The sequence below is a fragment of the Myotis yumanensis genome, unplaced genomic scaffold, assembly GCF_028538775.1.
Source record: "Myotis yumanensis isolate MYYU_CA2020_CCGP unplaced genomic scaffold, mMyoYum1.0.hap1 SCAF_1, whole genome shotgun sequence".
NCBI classification, from domain to species: Eukaryota; Metazoa; Chordata; class Mammalia; order Chiroptera; family Vespertilionidae; genus Myotis; species Myotis yumanensis.
Genome location: NW_027223752.1, coordinates 196,080,976 through 196,107,667, shown reverse-complemented (window position 1 = coordinate 196,107,667; position 26,692 = coordinate 196,080,976). Strand labels below are relative to the sequence as shown.

The 26,692-nt window shown below is 39.5% G+C and overlaps 1 protein-coding gene across 1 annotated transcript; it reads left to right on the top strand.

The window, feature by feature from the left end:
• Positions 1-13,106: 13,106 nt before the first annotated feature.
• On the top strand, positions 13,107-22,882 carry AMBN (ameloblastin; the record flags this gene model as incomplete). Its single annotated transcript, XM_070393532.1, has 12 exons — positions 13,107-13,196; positions 15,019-15,069; positions 16,379-16,426; positions 16,918-17,028; positions 18,320-18,556; positions 19,456-19,494; positions 19,847-19,885; positions 20,240-20,278; positions 20,546-20,605; positions 20,690-20,734; positions 21,348-21,392; positions 22,292-22,882. Coding segments are annotated over 12 exons (1,344 nt in total), but the record flags the coding sequence as incomplete, so codon positions are not given.
• Positions 22,883-26,692: the final 3,810 nt, after the last annotated feature.

The window sequence follows — 26,692 nt, the reverse complement described above, 5'->3', positions numbered from 1 at the left end:
AGAGGGGATTGGCCATTGTTGCTGACTTTTTTGCTGTCACAATTAAAGCTGCTGTTGACATAAGGTGGCAAGAGCCAGTGCTGCTAAATGTCCTGCTGTGCATGGGGAAGTGCCAAACAAGATTTGGTTCACATCCTGCGTGACTTTCAAATGTCCCACCACATTTTCATGGAGGCAAATAGGGCAATTTGCATATCTGAGCTTGGGATTCAACTTTTTTAATATATAACACAATGTATTTTTTGCACAATATTAATGTACATGGAATGTTTTAGTCTGCACTTTCCTTTTAATCATGGGAAGAGAATGTTTTGTTTTTGCTCAGATGTCTCCAAGCGTTGCTAACCATTGTAAAAAATCAGGTCCTTTAAGGCAGGCACAACTTGGTGTTTGAGCCAATGTCCCACCTTTGAATCATCTGAACCGATAGCTGATGTTTGCAAATATTTTACAGTGACGATTTGAGATGCCATTCATATTATTTGAGATACGTGAAATGCAAAGACCTACACATTTCTTAATAATTTGTATTTTATTGTAATTTTGTGGCAAAATGGTTACATATTGTATACGTTATGAACATTACAACTTGAAATTTCTTTGAAATTGCCTCCTGTTCTTCAATCTAATGTTCTTTTTAATCCTATAGTCCTCAGCGATCTGCCACAAACCTTGATTGTTCCTTGAGTTGCTTTTTCTTTTTTCAATAGATCTCTGATTTCCTATTGGCTATCAAAGCATATGGCCTCCGTGGTCGTTTTGGATATTCAAAGACAGAGTGTACACCTCAGCGTGTGGTTTTAAGATAGAATTTGTTTAATGAAATATTCCGTCTCATCTCGCTCCCATGACACACAGGGAATGATTTGGACACACACTTATAAATAAGGCAAGAATATCAGACTTCCTCATTTTCTCACTTCAACAATCTGTAATTTGTCCTGACATGTTATCTTTTCTGCAATTAAGGTTATTTCCCTGTTTTTCTTATCATAGTAGATAGGCAGGTCTAGTGTGTTATTACTGATCCTAGCACTAGTTTTTATTCTCTGTCCACTTACTTCTGCTCTTTCATTTTCTTCTACTTCTTGATCAGCATGGCTTTTAATTTTACTTCTAAATTCTGAGTCATCACAAGTAGGTACTAACATCTGACTATTTCATTTTGGTTTCTTGGGTAGTCATGCTCAAGCATTATATATTAAAATGCACACTGCTTATTATACTTTTTTCTCACTTAAATTATAGTTAGTACATTATATTTAACATAATTTAGTTTTTAAACTACATGCGCAAGTAGGTTATGGAATTAATTTCACTTCAGAAAGAAAAACATTTATTCTATTAAGAGGGCTTCAGGGCTAAAGGTAACAAAAGGTACTATTTGCAACCCCCACCTTCAAACACCTTGTCTCTCTTCTCTGTCCTGTGGTCCTATCTCTTTTCAAGGCTAGTTTAAGGCACTTTGAAATTAGGTCTTTGAAACTCCTCCTGCCTAGACAGGTCTCTTCTCTGAGATCCTATGGCTTTATTTTCTATAAGTAGTTGGAATTTAATCTCCTACGGCCTTGGGCTACCAGTGCTGATCGTGGTGTGTGTGTGTGTGTGTGTGTGTGTGTGTTCATTGTTGTCTCCTCAACTGACTGTAAGATTCTAGGAGGCAAAATTATTCGCCATGTCCTACACTATACTTTGTGCAAGTTAGAAATCAGTAAATTTTGGTTGAGTAAATAAGCCAACATCTAAACTTTATATGGTAGCATAATTCTTAGTTCCTGGCATATCCCTGTATTATAACATTTGTCAGACCAAATTTTTTTTTTAATCCTCACCTGAGAATATTTTTCCATTGATTTTTAGAGAGAGTGGAAGAGAGAGGGAAAGGCAAAGAGAAACATCAGTGTGAAAGAAACACATCAATTGGTTGTCTCCTGCACATGCACTGACCAGGGCCCGGGCCAGAGAGGAGCCTGCAATCAAGGTACGTGCCCATGTCCTTGACCAGAATAGAACCTGGGACCTTTTGGTCCACACGTCAACACTCTATCCACTGAACCAAACTGGTTAGGGCAGACCAAACTTCAATAAGTTCCTTAAATGTCTGGCTCTCTCACAGACTGTTAGCTCCTTGAGGAAAGGGACTGTGATTATTCACCTTTGTAATCTCAGCATCAGAGAACACCAACTCACTCACATACATCACCAGTGAGTACTTGTGAATGACCGTACGGATGCACTGAGGACATCCATGAGGAGTCTGATGTAGCTGTAGGTTATGTGGAAACAGTTTAATGGGAATAAATACAGTTAATGTCACTGCAATAGAGGTTCCCAGAATTTTTACCTTTGAATTAACCTTACAATTTGTTGTGACTTCAGGTCCAATTTTCAATCCTCTCCTCTGCCAATATTTTCTCTAAAGAGAATTATTTAAAAAGAGCTAAAGAAAAATAGAGTAAAAAAAAAAAAAAAGATGAAGCCCATTCCAAGGTTAAAAAGCTTTTATCGTCCTTAAAAATGGGAGGAATTCTATTTTGTAGCATTGTGTCAAGAAGCTTATAACTGGACAAACCAAGAAAGGTATCTGACAGTCATAGACCCTTGTGGGAGCTTCAGAATGCCTGCTGGGCCCACATCCCCTTTTAAAGGGCTCTTTAATCATGCCTCATACCTTTTCACTCTGCCTCCCTGGACACAAATGGTTGGACTAGTGGTGGGTACTCTGGCCAACAGCCTGTGGAGTGCCCTGTCTCAAAAGATCTGCTTAACGCAGACCTCCTGCAGAGAATGGTGACGAGTTGAATCAGTCAGCTCCTCTCTCTGCGGAAATTTATACTGGAAATTTTTAGGAAGAGGCATTTAGTCATAGCTGGCTCATTCAAAGTGGCACGGGCAACAGTTGTGTCTCCATCATGGTGACTGTCACTATGTGAAAGCTGAGTGTCTCCGAAGACCTGAAGCTGCTGGCAGATACCAGAGCAATTACAAGGGGTTGGATGACATCCGTCTCCATGAGGCCTGAAAATGCATCTGTTCCTATTTTGCTTTCATTAATGAAGAAGCATATTTTGTTACTACAACGTGTAACAGCGTAAGCCATGTGACATTGTATGCTCTGTGAGAGAATAGAAAGAATTTGGTCAGTTACCCTTCATGCTATAGTGACAAGCACTTGAGATTTACAGCAGGCATCAAAAACCAAAATGCCTGCCCAGGCAAAGCAGGTAACATAGATGAATGAAGCCAGCCAGGTACAAGGAAAATAAGGAGAATGCTTGTCCTGTTAAAGGGGAGCGGTTGCTCCCCAACTTTGATCATGGCTACCATTCAGAAGGACTGAACTTCCAAGTTTTTAAATGAGATAGTGTATGTCAAGTGCTTAATAGATGCCTAGCACATTGCAGGAGTTCATTCATATTCTTTATTGTTGTTTCATATCATTTACAATCATCATTAGCAGTCACATATCCATAGAAATAATCTTGAGAAATGAAACTATTTGGCAAATTCACATTTTCTAATTCCTTCATATATATTTATCTCACAAATTTTTTTGTTCATGCGCTTTAAAACGTTTCTCCAGTTTTAATTGGTCTCTTAATTGAATCATGAAAACCTAAAATTTTAGGCATGCTGACTCTCCTGGTTTACTTTCTGTTAATGGTAATTTCTTTGGTTTTTGCGGGGAAAGATAGTCTACCCATTTCTTGGTTTTTCTAGCCTATATTTTCCCTGAGTAATTACCCCCACAGACACCTTCAGACATTGCCTATCAGACAGAAATGTGGACTAAACAGAATGTGATTTTCTCCAAGTTGGCTTAGGCCTGTAATCAGAGACCGCCAGTTCTGACCAGCTCTTCCAAAGAAAAAAAAAATCAGTAAGTTTTCTTGCCTTTGCAGAATTGGAACAAATGCTAAAATTTAGCTAAGAAATGAGCAAAGAGAGAGTGTCTAAAAAAGCCGCAGGGTTAAAAAACAAAAAGAAAAGGATACTTTTTTTTATGAAGAACACTTATACCATAACTTAATAATTCCAGGCTTTAGAGTGGTAGAAATTGATATTTTGTTTGTTTTTAAAAATATATAGAGGAGCCCATAATCAAATGAAAGTAATCGAGTCAATAGTCTGGGCTTTCTTCCATTTTAACGACTACTATGAATTAATCTTGTGAATTAATATTAAGAATTCATATACAACATATTCAAAGCACATCTAAGTCTCAAAGTAAATAATCTGTGTTAATATCATCTATCCAAATCAAGTTCCCTACTTAGAGACAGTGTGATATAGGGTGGACAGCATGTATGGATTTGGGAGTCAGTCTGACCTGAATTCAAATGTTGACATGCTTATTGGGTATGTGTCTTTGGCAAGTTCCTGAACTTCTTGGAGCCTGTGTCATTATCTCTAAAGATGTGGACAATAAGACTTACTTTATAAGGCTGATACAAAGATTACAGGAAATAGCATAGACAAAGTGCCTCTTTACCATCTATCATTTAACAGATATTGAATAAATGTACTGTCTTGCTTCCATCCCATTTTCCACCAAAGCGATGCGGGAATCAATCCAATTTCACACACATCTCAGAAGATTAAGGAGGGATGACTTGCATGTCCTTAGGCACCATACTGAAAGTGAAGGATCTTCCTCTCTCGCCCTGAATAAGCACATGTCTGTGCTGCCCCTTCCTCTCAAGTAGACCCGTCTGGAGTGGCCAGATGAGTTCATTTATTTGCTAAGTCGCTTATTTAATAAACTAGAGGCCCGATGCACGAAATCCGTGCACTGGGGGAGGGGGGGTCTCCTTCAGCCCAGCCTGCACCCTCTCCAATCTGGGATCCCTCTCACAATCCAGGACTGCTGGCTCCCAACCACTCGCCTGTCTGCCTGTCTGATTGCCCCTAACCACTTCTGCCTGCCTACCTGATCACCCCCTAACCACCCCTCATAGCCTGATTGACACCTAACTGCTCCCCTGCCAGCCCGATTGCCCCCAACTGCCCTCCCTGCCAGCCCAGTTGCTCCTAACTGCCCTCCCCTGCAGGCCTGGTCCCCCCCAACTGCCCTCCCCTGCTGGCCACCTTGTGGCAGCCATCTTGTGCCCACATAGGGGGGCCATCTTGTGTGAGGGCGTGATGGTCAATTTGCATATTATCTCTTTATTATATAGGATGCTGTGCCCTATAAATGTCAACAACTATACGTACCAGGCACTGGAGATACCGAAAGTAAATGACAGCCCCCGTCCTCAAGGCTCACATTCCAGGCTGTGACAGACTTCACCTTCAGTAGCATCTCCTAAGGTATGTTTTACAGAACATCAGGTCCACAGGCTAACAAATTTTATAAGAAAACCAAATGTGGGGGAAATCGGGGGAAAGTTTCTTTATTATGGCGTTTCCCCGAACCAATGACGTGCTTGAGGAAATAAAATGCAATGTTTCTACTTAGCCACATGGCCTTTGTTTCAAGGAGCATCTCAACAGGTTTCTCAGAACACACTTTGGGAAGAGCAGACCTATCATGTACCTTGGGAGTCCTCCCTCCAGCTGCTCCTGTAAGACTTTGAAGGAAGCCAAGGAGGCCAAATGGGAGGCAGGCGTTCTCCCCCAGCGTCACTGAGCAGCCACTATTTCAGCCCTGCGTGTTGGGTTACATGGCTACGGTGGGAGAGCTGTGGGCTTTGGACCCAGACTGGATTAGAACTTTGATCCTACAATTTACCTGTGTGGCTCTGAGGAAACTGTGAAAGCTCTTCATGCTCATTTCCATGTCTGAACAACAGGGATGTAATAACAGCTGCCCCCGGGCTCCTGTGAGGAATAAATGTAGTCACATAGGGAAAGCGCCAGAGGTAGAGTAAAAGTGGAAACCAATGCATAGCCTTCCCCTTCCCCCCTGTTATATGCTGCACTTTATGATATCCTGGAAGGCACAGTGCACCCAGGCAGTGGTAAATTCATTCTGCTGCTTTAAAGAGAAATACAGGGGCTTGATCACGGGTACTTTCTCTATTATTTTTGCATGCAGGTTGGTACCTCTCTGCACTTCTGCGTTTCAGCCAGAGATGCTGAGGCAGGATCTTCATCTTGCCTGAATAAGAAATCTGGCTTCTTTCTGGGAGAAGCTGTTCTTAAATGTTCAGGGTAATTAGAGCCCTACATTTCTACCATATCAGCTGAATGTTACCTTGCTCCATCTAAAATCCAGTAAAATCCTCCAAACTCCATTCAGGAAACTCTGATGGTCAGTAAATTTTTTTAAAAAATTATGATGTTTAACCCTGCACAAAACAGTGTTTCAGTCACAATAAAATGTCTTACTGTACAATCATTACTGTAATCTATGTCTATATACGAATAGTTGAAATTTACTTCTCAGTGATAAAATAAATCCAAGAGAAGTAATCATGTGAAACATCAGTCTTCATTTACATTATGTTGCATGTATTACACTATATAACCCATAATACTCCATTCATTGGCCTTAGGAGAGAATGTGCTCTTCAACAGAAGGGAATGTCCAGATAAATGAAGTTTAAAGTTGACCCACTGCCTACTCCACTCACCCCAACTAACAGGAGTTCTAGAAAGCAGAAAAGAAAATGGAGGGACTCGAAGACAGGATCAAGGTCTACATCACAAATTCAGAGCAGTGTGGACCTTCTGACTAGAGATTAGGAGGACTGGGGGCCACAACCCTACCCAAGGCCAATGTTGCTGCTGGAGCCCTTCCCCCACCCCTCTATCCCATGCAGGTGCAGCCCCCACAGGACTGTGGGGCATGTCTGTCACAGCAGGGGCAGAGCTGCAGCTGGGCGGGCTGGAGAGGTCTGGAGAGGTCTGGAGAAAGAGGCTCTGAAACTAGAAGTATCTCGGATTAGACATGTTTGTGGCTTTGTAGTCTATAGTTATTGACCTAAAACTAAAAGAGTTGGAGGCATTGGATCTCAGGAGTCTTTGAGGCTTAATGTGAGCTTTGGGGCATCTGTAGGCTCTTTGAGGCTTAGTGTGAGCCTCAGAAAAAAATGAAAACAGGCAATTCCTTCAGGAGGCTTGTTCTAAGTCCCAATTTTAAAAGAAAGGGGAGTAAAAAGAGCCTCAACACTTTCTCCTGGCTTGTTAAGCCTGCTCTTCAGGGAAGGAAATGAGGAGATCAGAATTCAGCGCTCGAGTTCTGTGAATCTACCAGAGTACTGCCTGTGCTTGGCCTAGAAATTGATAAGGGTAAGGAATCCCAACACGTTTCATTATTTTAAAGGCAAAACATCTAGAATGGTACCTCTGTTTTCTTGACTTAATGATATAAAACATAATCTACCCTGATTTTAATGACACCAAGACCATTACAAACACACACACCTATTAAGGTAGTGGGAAAGGGGTTCTATATCCAGTGTCCCCAAGCTGTCTGGTTTTTGTTTATGTTTTGTCTTGTTTATCTTAGTTCTCGGACTGAGCTGTTAGTTCAGGTGACTAGAAGTGTTTCTAAAATTGGAAACCTTGGTCATTCCCTTTGGAAGATGGATATGGCAATAACTGGGGAAACAGTGAGGCAAATAAGTTTCTCTTCTTTTTCTGCATGCAAGTTAGCTAAGTTCGTGTTTCCCATCATGATTATAGCCCATCTGCTAACTGGATATATTTTTCACTAGATTCCCTAATGTCATTCAGCCTCAGTCAATTTGCTTTACTTTGACTATCACACAATCAGCTTTCTTTTTACAGGTCATTCCATCAAAACAAAGCATCTTTCACCTTAAAACTGTCTGTGTATATTCTTTGTTTGCTGCAATCCTGGATTTAAAACTCACTTTCTGCAAGAATGCCTCTATGATTAAGTCTGTCCCATTCCAATAACCTCCTGGTTTGACACCCCTTTAATAATTATGTTAAATCAGTAATAATTTGCATTAATTGCATACTTACAATATACCAGGCACTGTTCTAGGAACCTCAGTGCACTATTTCATTTACTCCCTTGTCAAGTCCTTTGTTTGTGCCCTTTTACAGATGAGGAAACTGAGGTACAGAATGGTGACATAAATTTCCTTGTTTGAAAGAGTCAATGCCAATTTTGCTTACTGTCAGAATTACCAGGAATGTAGTCTTTGGAACTCATCATGCAAAAAAAGGCATGAGGGGTGGAAAATGAGCTCCATCTGACTCCAATAAATATATGTGTAAGAAATTACTGTAAAATATAAAGTATTTACATGGAATGCATTTTAACATATTTTTAATGTCTGTCAAAAATTACATCAAACATGAGATTAATTTGTATGCTATATAAAATGTTTTATGTTATACTAGAGGCCCAGTGCACGAATTCGTACATGGGTGGGGTCCAGCCAGCTGCCCTGATCAGGGCCAGTCAGGCCAGGCCTGCTAGGGGGAGAAGACGCAGGAGGTTGGCCAGTCGGCCCCGCCCCCGATTGGGGTGATGAACTCCTTTAGCTTTTTCTTGTCTGTGAGGCTCTTTTTCTGGCCTTCAATTCTAAATGAGCTTTGCTGGGTAGAGAAGGGCGTGGCAAGAAATATTCAAAGTGATGAAGAGCAAGGACCTGCAGCCAGGTGACCTTCCTTTTGAAAGGACGTGGCTGCTTTGGGGACCGAGGGTTTGGTCTCCGTGAAACCCAGGTCAGTCTTTGCATCGGGTGAGTGGAATCTCTGAGGCCTATTTGAGAGTTGCCAAGGCTGGGAGCATTATCTCAGAACAGTTAAAAACACATTCATGAAGAGATGTTATGGGTTCTCTCTCATCAAAAAGCCCGAATGTGTCTGTGCTACACCAACAGGATTGCTTTAACACTGAAGCCTCCATCCACAAGCCCACCTGCCTCCAGGAGCTGGCAGGAGGTTGAAAGTGGCCGCATAGATGAGCCTCTCACAGTCTGGGATGCCTCAGGGGATGTTGGAGGCCCATTGTAGGGATTCGGCCCAATCCCCGCAGGACAGGCTGAGGGACCCCATCAGTGCACTAACCTGTGTACTGGGCCTGTAGTATATATATATATATATATATATATATATATATATATATATATATATATATATATGCTGTGTCCCACCGTCTGACCACTCACTATGACACACATTGACCACCAGGGGGCAGATGCTCAACACAGGAGCTGCCACACTGCAGTGACTTGGCAGCAGTGGTTCTCTGGTGATGCACCCTGAAAACCAGAGAGGAGGGAGCCTGATTCCTCGTGGGGCTGCACGATTCTACCTTCGGCCATGGGTTATGTTGTTGCTGGGGCACAGTCAGCTCCAAATCTGGTTTACTGCACACTTGCATTTGCCTTCCACTCCCTGTAAGACAGCAACTTTGCAGAGGGCCCTCTTGCACTCCAGGACCCTTCAGGGGGATGTCAGAGAGCCTGTTTCAGACCGGTCTCTGCAGGCCAAGCAGAGGGACCCTGCTCACTCTGCAGACACCAGGGAGGGACCACAGGAGGTTGGCTCCAGGGCATGTCCAGCCCATCTCACCCAGTCCCACCTCACCAGCCACCTTCTAATTAATTTCCTTTCAATGTGCACAAATCCATGCACTGGGTCACTATTAAACCATAAAAGACATACACAAACTCCATTTCCTGGTTAGCAGTCATTGGGAAGCTTAATTCCATGGTTTTAGTATCAACTTCCATGCAGAGGAAATGCCTTCCATCAGGTCCCCGCTCTACCTTCCTTGGAGCTCATGGACCTAACTGCCAGTACTCCTCATCCTATCTCACACACACACACACACACACACACACACACACACACACAGTATCTTTGTGGTCCCATCTTTCATGTAGTTTCTCCCATCAAAAAAGACAATCATCCCATTTATTGAGCACCCATTGTATGGCAGGTGCTGCATCTTCACCACCTCACCAAATCCTCAAAACAAGCCTAACTGGCCCTAGCTGGTTTGGCTCAGTGGATAGGGTGTCGGCTTGTGGATTAAAGGGTCCCAGGTCCAATTCCAGCCAAGGGCACATGCCTGGGTTGCGGGATCGATCCCCAGTGTGGAGTGTGCAGGAGGCAGCCAGTCAATGATTCTCTCTCATTGTTGATGTTTCTATCTCTCCCTTTCTCTCTGATATCAATAAAAACAATAATAATAATAAATAAATAAACTGAGAAAAAAGATTTTAAAAAAATAAGCCTGTGTGCTAAATGATTATCCTTCTATCACAGAAGAAGAAACAGGCTTAGAGAAATTAAGGAACTTGATCAAGTACCAGAGCTGGAATAAAGAGAGAAAGAGTCAAAAATAATACTTTTCATTTCAATAACATTTTTCTGTTTATGAAACATATTCCCATTCCTTATTTCTTTGCATCTTAAAAATTATTATTTTTATCAATGGGAAATAATTTTTCAGGGGCAGCTTCTTGAATAACATTATTTGAAGCTTTTAGGCCTACACTTAGGTATGAAGACATACTTCTTCCATAAAGCCAGCTTCCTCCAAGTTCTCTATAATTAACAAGATCCCTACTTCCCTAAAGAGTGTACTGACTCATCCCTTTTTAAGAAACCAACCTTAAATTCTTATCCCTCTCACGTCAGAAATCACACTTTGGAAAGACAAGGAGGGTCAGAGAAATAACAAAAGCAGCTAAAGTTCATTCACATCCAAGACATTCCTATTTGCTCTTGGTGGAAAAAGAACCATCCATGTTGATGTTAGCCTCTTAAGCAATACCAGTGCCTGAAAGTGGGTCTATCTAAAGAGCACACTGAGAGTTGTGCCCATGGGCTTGATTGGGTAGTGGAGAATATTCTGATTTATTCCCCTCTCCCCCCAAAGAACATGCGCCAAAGGTTTTCCTGAAGTGATTCTTTCAGAAGGTCCAATTGAAATTTCTTAAGAGAGGTTTAGCTATCTCTAGTGCAGTGATGGTGAACCTATGACACACGTGTCAGAGGTGACACGAGAACTCATTTTTTTGGTTGATTTTTCTTTGTTAAATGGCATTTAAATATATAAAATAAATATCAAAAATATAAGTCTTTGTTTTACTATGGTTGCAAATATCAAAAAATCTCTATATATGACACGGAACCAGAGTTAAGTTAGGGTTTTTCAAAATGCTGACACACCGAGCTCAAAAGGTTCGCCATCACTGCTCTAGTGTAATAGCTAGGAAATTCATAGGGGGTGGGGGGTGGGGCGGAGAATCAAAACATGATTTACCTAATATTTTCATACTCTCTTTCAAGCCCAGAAAGTTATTTTAGTATTTCCTTTTAGACTGTGTATTTGTTGAGGAAATAGGGGGGAGTTACTTTTATCACAACAAACATGAGGGTGGAAATCTTGAGAATGTTGGCACTAGGCTTCCAGTTTTACCTGCAGATAAAACCCTGCACAAAACAGATAATGGTTTATTTTGAACCTATTTTACATGCATTTCCCCCCTGGCTCACCAAAATGATTATCTTCAGAGTGTATGTCCATTATTCCTTCACTATCTTCCCTGCAATCAAGTTCTCTGAATAAATACAGGGGTTGAGTTACAATTAAAAATAATGAGACTCTACCAGGCCAATGTCCTTGCATGCAGTAAAAAGGTGTGGGCTAGAGTTTGGTAGTTTTTTTTCCCCCATTTTGCTTCACTTTGATTGGTGGGTTGACACTTTAAATAAAGATTTCAGGTCTACTCTGATGAGAGATACAGAGCGAGGCCCAGACACACACAGTCCAGAAAAAAAAAAAAAACTAATCTTCTTTTCTTAGAATTATCTTGGTTGGCATCACCAGGCCAGCATTGAAGGTAAAATGTGATTTTATGATTTCCTTGTGATTCCTGTAAGATCTTTCTTCCTATCTGCAGGCAGCTTTTATAAGAGGATTTATCTTCATTTGTCACCAGAATAATAACTTATTGTAAATTATTAGCAAGTTTCAGAGAAGATATGTCTAATAACCTTCCAACTAAAGAAAAAAGACTTGCATGTGCCGGGGGGTAAAGGAGGCTGGGGGTGGGGTGGGGGGGTGTCAATGGGGGAAAAAAGGAGACATATGTATTACTATTTGTAATACTTTAAACAATAAAATAAAATTTTTTTAAAAAGAATTTTAGGGTGAGATTTTGATAGAACTGCATTTAATATGTATATCACTTTAGGTGGTATAGATATTTTAACAACATTAAATTTTAAAATCCACAAGTAAAAAAATAAGTAAATAAATAAAAATAAATGTACTACCTCATAAAATGAATTTTGGTAAAATACATTTGCTAATTGTAATAATGTGCTAAGCTGGGTTATGGTGCATAAAATCTAAATGTATCTTATATTTAATAAACATTTTATAGTGAGGGGATAAAAAAGAAAAAAGACTTATCAATGAGTGTTTTGGTGGGGTTTTTTTACTATTTGTGATTATTAGTGACATTGCCTAATTTATAAAAGTATAAGATGATGAAGAGATCTCTTGGCTAGACAGACTTTTGTTCATGTAAGGGTAAGAGCCTTTTGAACTTATAAAATCATTTTAAAGAGATAATTTATTTTAGAAAAAAAACTCAATTTTTAGAAATATTTTCTACTAAACTTTTGGAAATTTAACTATTAAGTTCATTCTTATTTTAAAAATATAAGTTTGGGTTATGTGGGCAAACTAAACATAGAATAATATGCCTTATAAATCTGCAAATAAAGGTCTGTTATGAATTATTATTGTCTGTATTACATTTTCAATGAATTCAAAATTTACTCTGGAAGGAAACAAAGTATAATTTCCTATGGACGATACTGAATAGACCAAAATTTCACATAGTAGAAGGGATTTTTCCAATTGGTGTTTTACAAAATGAAACACAGCAGTTAAAGAATATGTATGAAGGTTGTTCCTACATGTTCATTTAGGTTGTACCTCCACCCACACAGAAAGTTCTTGGATATTTTCTAATTGCTTGTCAATTCTTTCCAAAAACTAGTAAATACGAATCAGTTGTTCAACAACATTTAGTTCTTTGTTGTTGCTTTTGTTTTGTTTCAACCTGGAACAAAACATTTTGGAAAATCAGTGATTCAGCTCATTTGAGGTATTGTCTTTTAACCATTCTGGAATAAAAATTTATCTGATGTAATTCTCCAACGTAACTCTGTTTCAGATCCCACTTTTCAAGATGAAGAACCTGATACTGGTCTTGTGCCTCCTGGGAACGAGTTCTGCAGTGCCGGTAAGTCGAGTCTTCTAGAGTGCGTCCCAGCAGAGACACTGTTGGACCTCAAACAACGCTGAAGGACATGGGCCAAGAGTCCATGCATGGACTCATTTGAATTGATCCAGTGTTATAATTCCTACTGAGCCAAAAGTCGTAGTTGCCCAGACATGAGCCTTACCATCCAAAAGCAATAAGTCAAATATATGATTTTTTCTATTCAAAAAGATATTTAAAATATTCCAAAGACAATGTCTAAGTCTCCCTTCATTCATTCAAAGATAAGAGACTTATGTTGTCTCCACAATGCCATGGCACAATTTTCTTATCAGCTACTTGTTACTATTATGAAATTGAAATGGAAAGAATTTCGTCAAAAAAGTAAAGTCCATTTTCTTCAATTTGAAAAGAACAATATTTGCCAAATTACTATGTCTATAAAACTGAGCTAGTGATTCCATTTGAAGCTAGTAATTAAACAATAAATTTGCCATATAGGGAAGATATTGTGTGATCAAGAGCTGAAGTTTCTTAAATCAAAACATGCCATGGCAATAGGGCTAATTGTATGTTACAGTCATACACCTGGTCCACTCTGTCATATATTGAGGTGATCTCATAAGAATACAATTCTTTTGAGCACTGAACTATTCCAGCCAATGGCATGTGATTCTGTTTTCACGAGGACTTTATTCCGCTGCTATCTGCTTTTGGCAAATGTTGACTAAGCACCTGCCATGTACCCAGCAATGCGCTGGACATTGAGACACAAAGGTAAATATGGCATGGTCTCTTGGCTGGGGAACTCATAGCCTCAAATGAACTTTAAAATATTTCAGTTCCTTGAGAAAGAAGGTTAGCTATTTGGGTTTCTTAAAATTAAACATTTTGGAGAAAGGGGATGAAAACTGATTACAAGGACTCAAACCTCAAGTCTACAAATAAAAAGTTTCTATTCTATTGCTCAACATGAATTTTAAATGAAAGAAAATTGAAGCTGCCATTCTAATTCACCTTTGTCTGATACTGATGGTGAGGTCAGACTCCATCATCAGTCTAATACCTTGACACTATTAGAACCTATTCTACTCCACACCTATGACAGATCCACTTTGTCATAGGAGCAAGACAATTGTTTGGGATCACCAGGAGACTGCCTGCCAAATTACATGTTCTTCTCCTTTCACTGCCACATGGGAAATGCATCCCCTGTCTATTTACATTCATGTAATTATTGTTATTTAATTCATGACTTAGAGCTAGAACTTTTTTTATTTAAGAAAAAAATACCTTTGATATGATCCCCCAAATATAAACACAGATCAACTGCTTTATACAAAAAGTAATCTTTTACTAAAGATGATGGAGAACTTGTTGAAGCTGTTTGAATAGGAGGCAAGTTGGGTTTTGGCAGGGTTTTGCTGAAAGTCATGATCACATGCCACATTCCATCAACCAGAAGCATGTAGGTTTGTCAAACACACAAGAAAAATGACCTCAAGTTTGTCCCCTTTGCTCTTCTATATGATAACATTTAAGAATAGAAGTTACTTTTACAGTATTTTTCTTTGTTGCTTTAATGTACTTATTATACCACTTTCAAACAAATCAAATTTTGCTTTTAAAGCAACATAGCACTATGATGCAGACAAAGGGTAGATGATTTCTGAAAATAATATGTTAATTCCCCAATAATTTAAATTATTCTTCTTTCTTCCCAAAAGTTCAAGTTATTTAGGTAATAAACTAAATGTTGGCCTCTTGACTGTACTTTCTATTTCCGGTGGTTAAGGAAGTTTTTCACTGAAGAACACTCAGAATTATTCTTATTTCCATGTAGGTGTTTCCTCGGCAGCCGGGGACACCAGGCATGGCTAGTTTGAGCCTGGAGGTACGTATTGTCAGAGCACTGACGTTTACTTTTTATGTTTGTTTGTTCCTGGGAGGGGAGAAAGGTGATGGGCTGTTTCCGGTCTTCCCACTGTGTGGGACGGCAGTGGCCGTCCTCCTGTGTGGTTCTGGAGAAGCGTATGGCATCTCTGAGAGCCTTGTTTTATAATTTTACCTCATTTCCAATTCTCAGGTGCTTTACTCCTCATAACATCATCTGTATGTGAATCAAAGCAATATTTTAATAACTACCATATATACATTATTTAATACCGATTATATATACATTAACATTCTTACTACATTAATATAATTACTATATTAATTCAAACACATTGGTCTGAAGTCATGAATGGTTTATATTTAGTTCCTTCTCCTTATAGTATCTTCTATTATAAAGTTCAGATGAAGAAAATTTACCTTACAAAATTCAGTTATTTATAAGAACTCCTGTAAATAACACTAGCATTGTACCTGCTGTGGTAGTCTCATTGCACTTCTCATAACTAATATATACTCTGTTTAGAAAATCCCAGCAAAATAGTACTGTTTGACCATATTAATAAAATATATTGACAGTTACAAATAGAAGAATATTTATGAAATTATAAATGTATCACAAGAACCTTTCAATATTTATTCATATTATAACAATCTGGGGGCAATCAGTACCTATATTGGCTGGATGCCCATTTCACACGCAAGCTAATTTCACTGAGTTATTTTTTTTCTCACTTTCTAGCTTAAATGCAACCAAAGCACTCTAAACTTCTTCCTAATACATTGAAATTGACTTTCTATTGATTTGCTGGTATTTTTTTACAATCTCTCCAGATACCATTTTTCCCAACATCTTTTATATTTTTTATTTTGAGGACTTTTTTGTTTGGGAAGGAGATGGAGATGGTCTTATTTTATTTTGTTAGTCTGTTTTTTCAAATTCCTCTTCAGGTTGAATTTTAAAAAGGCAAAGTATGGTAAAAGAGTCAGCGAAGGAAATTCCTGATAATTACATTTATATTTCAGTTGAATGAGCTATTTTCCATATTTCACTGTGACCTCAATTAAATGGTGCTTTTTCTCTACTAATAATAGAAAGCAAGCTAAATACTCTAAAAGCAATAATAACAACAGTGAAAAAAAACACATTCAACATTTCCATTTTTCAGTGATAATTAATGTCTGCTTCTATTTTATTCAAATTGACCCACTCCAAACTTTGTGTTAATGGTATATGTTTCCAAATCCATTGTGTCATACAGAAAAGGAACATGTGTGGTAAACAGTAACCCACTTTTTTTTCTTTACAGACAATGAGACAATTGGGCACCTTGCAGGGATTAAACATGCTTTCTCAGGTAAACTTATTTTCAAATATTTCTTATTGCAAAGACTGTATTAATGGTGATGATAGTGATATTAGCAGCAACATTGTCACTTATAGAACATATTTGTGAACAGGAGATAGCTTAAATTTTAGAAGAACTAATGAATAACTGAGATAACCTAAAACACAATAAGATTCTAAGATGGGATGGCAGGGGAAATAAAAACAGTACTGAATTTTCTTTAGTAAAAAAAAAAAAAATTGCATTATCAATTTTATTATGAGTACTTACAAAGCTAAATCCAAGACAAGTATATGAGGATACTGCAGTCTGGCTTAGAATGGCTATAAGTCTGTTGCAAGAGAGTGTTTGCCTACCCATGTTAAATTAAGTAATCTCACTCTTACTTTTACTATCTCTACATTTTCTGTGGATCTTTTGGAAAATAAAAAACAAGTTTAAGCCAATATTGAAATAGAAGTAAATTTCTCTCTATCAATCTTTTCTCCCCATGACTTTAGTATTCAAGATTTGGCTTTGGGAAATCACTTAATTCTTTGTGGATGCACGGTCTCCTCCCACCACATTCCTCCTTCCCATGGATGAGACCAAGGGAACATGAAACTCAACAGGTAAGTTAGTTACATCAATTGTTTGAAACACCAAGCCTTAAAATCTTCCTCTACTTACATTCTCTAAGTTGTCATATAATACCCACAGAGTAATAAACAAACATACTATAGTAATTATCCAGACACCAAATACATCAAAACTAGTTTTAGTACTTTGGAATATTTAAAACAAAATGGTCAAAATTTTCAACCTATTTGAACATTTATTTCAAATAGGAAGATATAGACTCCCAAATATGAGATCTATGTTAAAAATATCAGCAATAACAATAAACTATCCTCAAAATGGAAACAGGCTAAATCCTGAGCAATTTTCATTTTAATCAAGATTCCCCAAATAATTATTTAAAAAGCACATTTAAACTGATGCCAAAGGTCCTGGTTAAAACATCATGAACCTTACAGCAATCAATAAATATATCAGTTAACTTTAACCATTATTCATTAGGTGCCTAATACATAAATCAAATTGTGGATTGGGAGTGAAAGTGAAGATGATTAAGAATGACTCCAAGGTTTACGGAATTTCAGATCTGATTGGGAAATAAGAGAAGACAACATATTATAAGCTGCTAAATTGTGAGACATAAGTAATGAAGGAGAAATAAGGAACAAAAGCTTTAAGAGTTTAGAGATGGGCAATGGTTGTTGTAAGATCCATGTCACTTTGAGGAGCTGGCAATCAATTTAAAAATAATAGGGAGCCATTTACCACAAATAATTTTTTAAAGATCAACAAAACATAGTTGTGTTAACAAGAACTTATAAGTCCAGATGGCCTCCCACAACAGGTAGCATTGCCCACCAAACTACAGTTAGTGGGACAGTCAGTTATGTTCATGGTGACTATTTCTCCTCTTGATTGTTTCCAAAATGGACTCGGTAGTGCAGAAATTTGATTGGTGTTTTGTTTAATTACTCTTTCTCCTTTCATTAACTCAAAACTATATTAAGCATCTGTCATGTGCCAGGCACTTGTTAGGAGCTATGTTAAGTCCTGGGGCTTTAAAAATAAATAAGACATATCCTCCCTCAGTTGACTGGGGACAAAGATTGGTAACAAAAAAATTGTAATCCAGGGAGAAAGGGGTAAAATAGAGATGCACAGGGGCCACTATGAGAACCTAGAGGAGGAAACGACTCGTTCTACAAGGACGTTCACATAGCTTCCTACCTTCATGAGCAGACTCCTCCAAGTAGAAAATTCCCCAGCTCTTTTGCTTTAGAAATTCTAGACACCACAGTTCAGTGAGCCATCGCATCCTGACACTCCTTTCAAATTTCTCTGCAGTATGAATATTCTTTGCCTGTGCACCCCCCACCTCTCCCATCGCAGCCATCCCTGCAGCCTCAGCAGCCGGGACAGAAACCTTTCCACCAGCCCAGCGTCATCACCGCCATCCAGGACACAGTCCAGAAAGGAGGACCTCAGCCTCCGGTTTACCACGGACAGCCACCCTTGCAGCAGGCAGAGGGGCCAATGATTCAACAGCAGGTGGCACCATCAGAGAAGCCACCAAAGGCCGAGGTAAATCCTTCCTCTGAAGTTAGATCAGGATCACCCACTAACTTAATGAAAGAAACCCTATTTGAGATCACATTTAAATAGTCAGAGCTCCAGGGAATAATACATGAAGATACAAATATGGTTTTGAGCAGTTGACACATCTGAGAGTAGAACACAAATCATTTCTGTCATTTACCACCAGGGGTGGGGCATGGATTCTTAAAGAGTCTGTGTCTCTAAAATGTGGTTTCTTAGTTGAAGAAATGTAAGCTTTTAGAGAAAATAGGGAAGCCCAGAGAAGTCCAGGCTTCCCATCATCGGGGTCCTTTTCACTGTTGGAAGGACGGAGAAGAGTGATGGATCCCTCAGCATGGCAAGTAGTATGTTGCATTCTTATTTCTCTACCTGGTAGTAGAGAAGACAGCCCTGGGAAAGTATCTCACAGTAATGGAGAGGAAAGAGTGATGGACAGAAAAGGAAGGCACCATGTAACTGACATGCTGCAGGCATTTAACATTTCCCATATCATCCTGATTACAGTCCTATAAAGATCAATATTACTATCTTTTTTTAAAAGGAAAAGACAGACTTTGAGAGGTTATACAATTTTCCCAGCATAACATAAAATTTAAGTGGCAGAGTCAGGATTCAAACTAACCTGGTATGCTCCAATTCCAAAACTCATTGCTTTCTACTGTGCAAGGCAAGGCAAACCCACTAGAGACACGCTGCATCTCTGCCTATGCACTTGAGTCGTGTCAGTAAAAGACAGTTGCAGTCTTTTAGTCTGTTGCCCCAAGCTAATGAAAGTAAAAATCTGGACACTTCTTTGAGATTGTTTTATCGTATTCATAAGTAAGAGTGTGTTCGGTTTGTCTATTTTGATAGTTTTGTAACCTTACTATTTATCTGTGATGCAGCAACCAGGAATGGATTTTGCTGATCCACAAGGTCCATCCGTAAGTACACATCTCAATGAGACTTTCTTGGGAAAAATATCTTTATCCTTTAAGAAAGAAGAGTAAAAATTTTAAATTGCCCCAGTTGTTATGAATATGAAGTATAAGTTCCTTTGTTTTCTTAAATATGAAATACTTCCTTGTCATATAAATACATCAGCATATCTGCTGTGCACTTGAGTCTTGTCAGTAAAAGGCAATTGCAGTCTCTTAGTCTGTAGCCCCTGAGATTGATGAAAGTAAAAATTGGGAAACTTATTTGAGATTGTTTTATCATATTCACAAATAAGAGTGTGTTCGGTTTGTTTAGTAATTGGTAGTTTAGTAATCTTACTGTTTATCTGTGATGCAGCTACCAGGAATGGATTTTGCTGATCCACAAGGTCCATCCGTAAGTACAGATCTCAATGAGACTTTCTTGGGAAAATTATCTCTACCTTTATTTAAGAAAGAAGAGTAAAAATTTTAAATTGCCCCATTTATTATGAATATGAAGTATAAGTTCCTTTGTTTTCTTAAATATGAAATACTTCCTTGTCATATAAATACATCTGCATCTCTGCCCTTGCACTTGAGTTGTGTCGGTAAAAGGCAATTGCAGTCTCTTAGTCTGTAGCCCCTGAGACTGATGAAAGTAAAAATCGGGAAACTTATTTGAGATTGTTTTATCGTATTCATAAGTAAGAGTGTGTTCGGTTTGTCTATTTTGATAGTTTAGTAATTTTACTGTTTATCTGTGATGCAGCTACCAGGAATGGATTTTGCTGATCCCCAAGGTCCATCCGTAAGTACACATCTCAATGAGACTTTCCTGGAAAAAAATATCTCTACCCTTTATTTAAGAAAGAAGAGTAAAAATTTTAAATTGCTCCATTTATTATGAATATGAAGTATGAGTTCCTTTGTTTTCTTAAATATTAAATACTTTGTTGTCATATGAATACATCTGAAAATGTGTTTCACGTAAGTGTTAGAAATGGCTGTAATGGGAGGTTTGCCCATGTTGTTGTAGTAAATCTGAATTACTTATCCTGTTTTCTACCACTTAAAGATATTCTCAATAGCCCGTTTGATATCTCAGGGACCGCTGGCCCAAAATAAACCATCTTCAGTAAGTTTTTTTAAATACCACTTTTATTTCAAAGTTTTTCCCTGGGAAAATGCATTTTGTGATTATTATTGTATTTATATTTAGCTTTATCCAGGAATGTTTTACATGTCCTATGGAGCAAACCAACTGGTAAGTCTATATTTTATGAAAAGTATAATTTTTAATTAAATGTTACTTTAATGCCCTAGCCGGTGTGCTCAGTGGATAGAGCATCAGGCTGCAGACTGAAGGATCCCAGGTTCGATTCCGGTCAAGGGCACATGCCCTCATTGCAGGCTCAATCCCAAGTAGGAGGCAACCAACCAATGATTCTCTCTCATCATTGATGCTTCTATCTCTCCCTCTCTCTTCCTCTCTGAAATCAATAAGAACACATATAAAATAAATAAATAAATAAAAATGTTACCTTAAGAGCTAAAATTATAAAATCCTGTCCTCACACAATGGATTCCATATTCTCTGAACGCCTAAATTAGCAACTGAAATGGCAAAGAGACACATTTTCTATCTGGATAATTCTGGACACACACACACACACACACACACACAACACATTAAAGAAAAAGTAAATTTGCTATCTGAATTTTCCAAATTGGCTACATTTCTTCAATTATCCTCATCTCTCCACTGTACTCTGCCTCTGGACACAGCATTAATATTGAGATTTAAGGAAAAACTAAATGACCTTTAATTTAGTACTGAGTTGCTACAATAGGGGTCAGCAGTGTTTCTTTTTTAACAGAATGCTCCTACCAGGCTTGGCATCATGAGCTCCGAAGAAATGGCGGTGAGTAATATCTTCAAACTCTTCTTAAAATAATATCCAGGGAGAACAGTCACAGATGACTGGCTGCAAGAGGCATTGGCTGTGAATGCAGCCAAATACACAGCATGTGACTCAGACTGTTCCGCCCCAAAACCAAAGCTTGATCCTGACGCAGTGTGCAAAGATTTCATCATATTTCCCAAACAGGCATTTCTGAGAGATGGCCTTTCTTGAGCATAGGGTTTTGCTCCATTTCTTGACAATGAGGAGAGGAGCAATCTCTCTTGAAAAGACTTCAATGAAGAGCAAATGCTTCCAACCAAAAACAATACATACAGTTCACACAAAGTTCCTGTTCCTTCTCTGACCATTTAACCCCTCAAAACAAATTCAACAGCTCACAAATCATTTAGACCTCAAAACTGAGATATCAAAAAGAAAAAAAAGTAATCAAGTTTAAAATTTTATTATTATAAAATTGAAAGGACATTAATAAGTTAATTCAAGTATAGTCTTATTCTTTTATTATCCGCTCATATTACAACATTAAAAGGTGAATTAATAGACTCACACAATTTGACTTTTTCCTTTGAAAATTTCGTGTTGCATCTGTTAGAGCACAAAGCAAAACAGAACCATACTGAATTAACAAATCATCAGCAACTACAGATCTTGTCAAATTAATAAATACACCCATATGCTATCACTGAAAGAAAAATTGCATTTCAACATTGAGTGCCTTCTGTGAACTAGAAGCATTGAAAGATACTATAGAGGCAAAATAAGTAAGTGTCCTGTTCTCAAGGACTTTATATCCCTGTCCGTTTTTTGTGGTTTCTCAGTGAATCTGACCAGATATAATAGTATGGAATAGTAATAATATGTGATAACGGTGTCTTTGGTAAATGTTTTTTTTCCAGGGAGGCAGAGGAGGCCCCATGGCCTATGGAGCCATTTTCCCAGGATTTGGAGGCATGAGGCCGAGCCTTGGAGGGATGCCTCCCAATCTAGGCAAGGGTGGGGACTTTACTCTGGAATTTGACTCCCCCGTCGCTGCAACCAAAGGCCCAGAGAAGGGAGAAGGAGTTGTGCAAGGCTCCCCCGTGCCGGAGGCCAACCTAGCCAATCCAGAAAACCCAGCTCTCCTTCCAGAGGTAGTAATGCCTAGTGCCCTTGGAGGGCTTCTTGCTCTCCCGAAGGGCAATATTCCCAGCCTGGCCAGGGGCCCTGCAGGGCACAGCAAGGGATCCCCCAGCGTTACCCCAGCAGCCGCTGACCCACTGATGACCCCTGGATTGGCTGATGGCTACGAGCCCTACGCTGCTGATACGACCACACCCTTGGGAGAAACGACCTTGGATACCACAGTGACCCCAGACACAGAGCAAACATCGATGCCAGGAAACAAGGTCCAGCAGCCCCATATTATGCATAATGGGTGGCATTTCCAAGAGCCCTGAGAGCCTTGACATATCAGCTACTTTGTGTATGCATAAGCTCCCCAGCTTTGTACCATGGCCTATCTTTTTCCTAAAACATGTTTTCCCTTCTGCAGCAAACGCATATTAATAAATACAAGTGGCTAGAAATAGTGTAGGTTCCCTTCTTGCTTTCATTCTCTTGTTGAAATAAAAGGTGTCGACTGTCTCCGTGACTTAGAAATGCTATTCTCCTCTGCATTTGAAAGCCACTGTTTCTTCGCTGTCTTAGGCATTATAGGATGTCTCTTACTAGTGTGACACTGTTGTATCCAGAAAATGTGACACGGCTTTAGATATCTTTCTCTAAGCAAAGGCACATATTCTTAGAATTGTAAGCTATTTCATTCAAATGTTGTTAAATGGGGATCAGTGGACAATGCCTGACTGGTATTACTGGGTTGGGCATGTTGGATTTTAAATTCTCATTTGTAGAGTATTTTATTTAATCTAGTAAAAACATCTAGCCTATTTTAAATAAAGAATTTAGTCACTGAAAAAATCAAGAAGTATATGTTTATTATTTATATACTAGGGCCCCAGTGCATTAATCCATGCATCTTGAAAGGAACTGTGGGTCACAAGGCTGCTGTAGGCACAGGAGCGGGTCTCGGCCTATCTGCGCCCACTCCTGGCCCCTCCCTCTGTAGCCCTGGCCCATCTGCCAGCAGCACCACTTCTGCTGCCACCACCACTCCCACACGCATAGCAACTGGGGCCAGCACCATCAGCTGGTACAAGCGGTGGCTGCTGCCCCAATTGCTCCCCAGGAGCAAGGTGGAAAAGCCCTCAGGGGTGGTCAGGGCTGCTGCTCGCACCAGCTGATAGCACCAAGTGATCGGGACTGACACCAGGCACCAGCAGCGGGGCGTCGGCAGCAGGTGCGAGCAGCAGGCGGGACCACGGCGTGAGGGAACAAAGAATTTTCAGTAACCACCAAAGGCTCGCCCCGATGACAATGACTGGAGCCCCGCCTTGGTCTGGCTCCCCTTGGTCTTGGTCTGCTCCACCATCCTGCCCCGGCCAATGCCCGTCATATTCCCCCTGGTGGTCAGCACACATCATAGGGACTGTTTGGTTGTTCCACAGTTCGGTCTATTTGCATATTAGCCTTTTATTATATAGGACATTTAAATGGTTAAGAAAAGCATACTCATCGCCTACCTTTGCTGTCTTTAACCCATTTTATTCAATTCATTCACTCTTTCATAGAAAGAGTGTTGAGTACCTATCCATGTCCTAGGTACTGTACTAGGCAACAGGAACATAGTCCCTTCCCTGAGAACTTACAATAGAGATTTTTGACAAGTAGACGGACAACCACAATAACAAAAACAGCCCCTTTGGGCCAAGCTCAAGTACTTTACATATATTATCTCACAACACCGTTGCAAAATAGATACATTTCCAAACCCACCACACATGTGAAAAGCGCTATGAAAAGGCCAAGTACCATGTGAGAATTGACTCGACCCTGTGAAATAAAACAAGGGAAAATAATCATTACTTATCACCAAACCCGATATGTATCAGTGAAGACTATTTGCCCAAATTAAGAGGTTCCAAGGCCAGATTTGTTCACCTCTGAAAAGTAGCCTCCTGCCCCATTCTGTCCACTTCCTCCCAAATTGCCCAGCCCAGACCACACTCCACAGAACTCAGACTCCCTTTCATCCCCTATGAAGATCCTGGGGACGCAGGAAAAGAGCCCTGACCTGGGACACTTCAGGAGCCTCAGCAGAAGCATACAGCCACCACCTATTGTCTCCCTCTCTTCAGGAAGAGCCCTACTCACCCCATTCTTGGGCTAGAGCTTAAAGAGACATGCAGGAGTTTAAAATGCAGTTTGCATCTCACAGTGACTGGCAAAGGTGCAAGGGTAAGAGAATGACCTACACTGAGAGCCCACTGAGACCCACCTTAGCAATCCATGCTCCCCTAGAAAGCAGTCTACAGACATATCTGGGTTGAAACCTTAACATCACATCTAACCCTCTATGAGTCTTTGGAAGTGAAAATTAACTTCTCTGCTCCTGTGTCTTCAATTTTATGGTGGAGCTACAAACCAACCCACCTCACAAGGTCGTTGTGAGAACAAAATGAGATAAAGTACACAAATAAAATTGCTGAATTATAGTAGTTTTCCTTTTTTCCTAATGATCCTTTTCATAAAGACAGCCCAGCAAATCGGCAGCAGTAACAATGGAAGAATGGAATTGTGCCCTTTATCAATGAATTTGTGCTTTCCTGTTCACATACCACACACTGCCCTTCTGATCCTTCTTGGAAATTTGGAACATGCACTTGTGAGATCACATATGCTGGTTTCATGATGAATGTTGTCATATCAAGGGCCTAAAATTGGCCTCAGCTACTGGCAGGCCTGGTATTTAATAGCATTACTAGTTAGATCAACTTTGACAAGAAGAGATACCATGTTGCTGAGTCCTTGAATAACCTCTGTCCCTGCTACCAATACACTTTAAATACTGACCCACAGAGTAAACACCAACGTGGCCAGAGAAAGAGTCTAAATATCACCCAAGAAGTGGGGAGATCTTAATTATTGAGAATTTTCTCCACTGGGGCATTCGTGTACCAGGCATTTACATGAGAAACAAATATCTTCATATCATATCCCATTCAGAGAGGTCTATGCAAATAGCCTGCCTTTTGAACCTCCTTATTACCAATATATCAATTTTATTCTTTCAAAGTCCCTGAATAGCTAACCAATCTGGTACTGACTGAGTTAGTGTAAATATACATCTCAAGCCATCTCTCCTTCCACACAAAGTAGACAACCAGACATGTCATTTAAGGTTCTGCCATTGAGTGGAGTGTGGTACATTAACTATCCACTTCCAGCTAATGCCAGAATAGCATACAGAAACCCATGAACCAGGCACACAGTCTTCCTCTCCATTAAATGATCAAAGGTAGGGTAGCCATATAATTGATTCTCCGAAGTGGGACACTTTTGCCAAAGAAAAGTGGTATCGTGAATGATGAGTGAATGTTGAACAGGTATAAACCAGTGATATCTAAGGAAAAGCTGGACATCTGATTATTCTAGTCATATGGAATTCCCCATGAAGTCAAATGTGTAGAATGAGGGGAAGACATCAAAGTTATAAAGAGGAAGTACATTAAAATCTGAACCACTTGTTTGTGCAATTTACTAGAGCATTCCAGACTGGTTTCATAGGGATCATTTTAACTTAAAGTGCAATGCTGCTGTTTATATTCAATTTTATGGCTCAGTGAATCATCTATCACCTAGTTCAACATGGACAACTCAAACAGCATAATCAATAGACATCCCATAATCAGGGACACGGTCTGCATCAGGGTTCAATAGCAAGGCAAAAACTGCCTCTCACAAAGGAAACTTTAAGGCTCTGTGATGTTATTCTATCAGGGCTTGCCAGAGGTTCCATGCAGCCATAGATAGTTCCAATATATTTTGGTCCCTGTGTCATAATGCCCAAGTGACAGGGAAGCATATGCTACTGTGCAAACCCCTTTTTTCCCTAAGTTCTACTCAAAACTGCCAGCTTTTCAAATTATACAGTATGTAGTATATGTTGCCTTCAAAACACAAAGAAGTCCAAAAAGCATTGTGGTTCTCTCTTCTGATACCGCCTTTCCCTTTAGCTATCCTGATGTGTCCAGAATACTAGACCTATAGAAGTGTTAGCAGCCCAAGGAATTTTTGCAACATTTATCTTTCACCCTCTGGCTTGTTGTTTCAAAACCTACTGCATCTGTCTTCAGTGTAATGGGCCATTGCGGTGTCCTGTAGAATATAAAGATGATCAAGGATCCTTAGGACAAGATGAA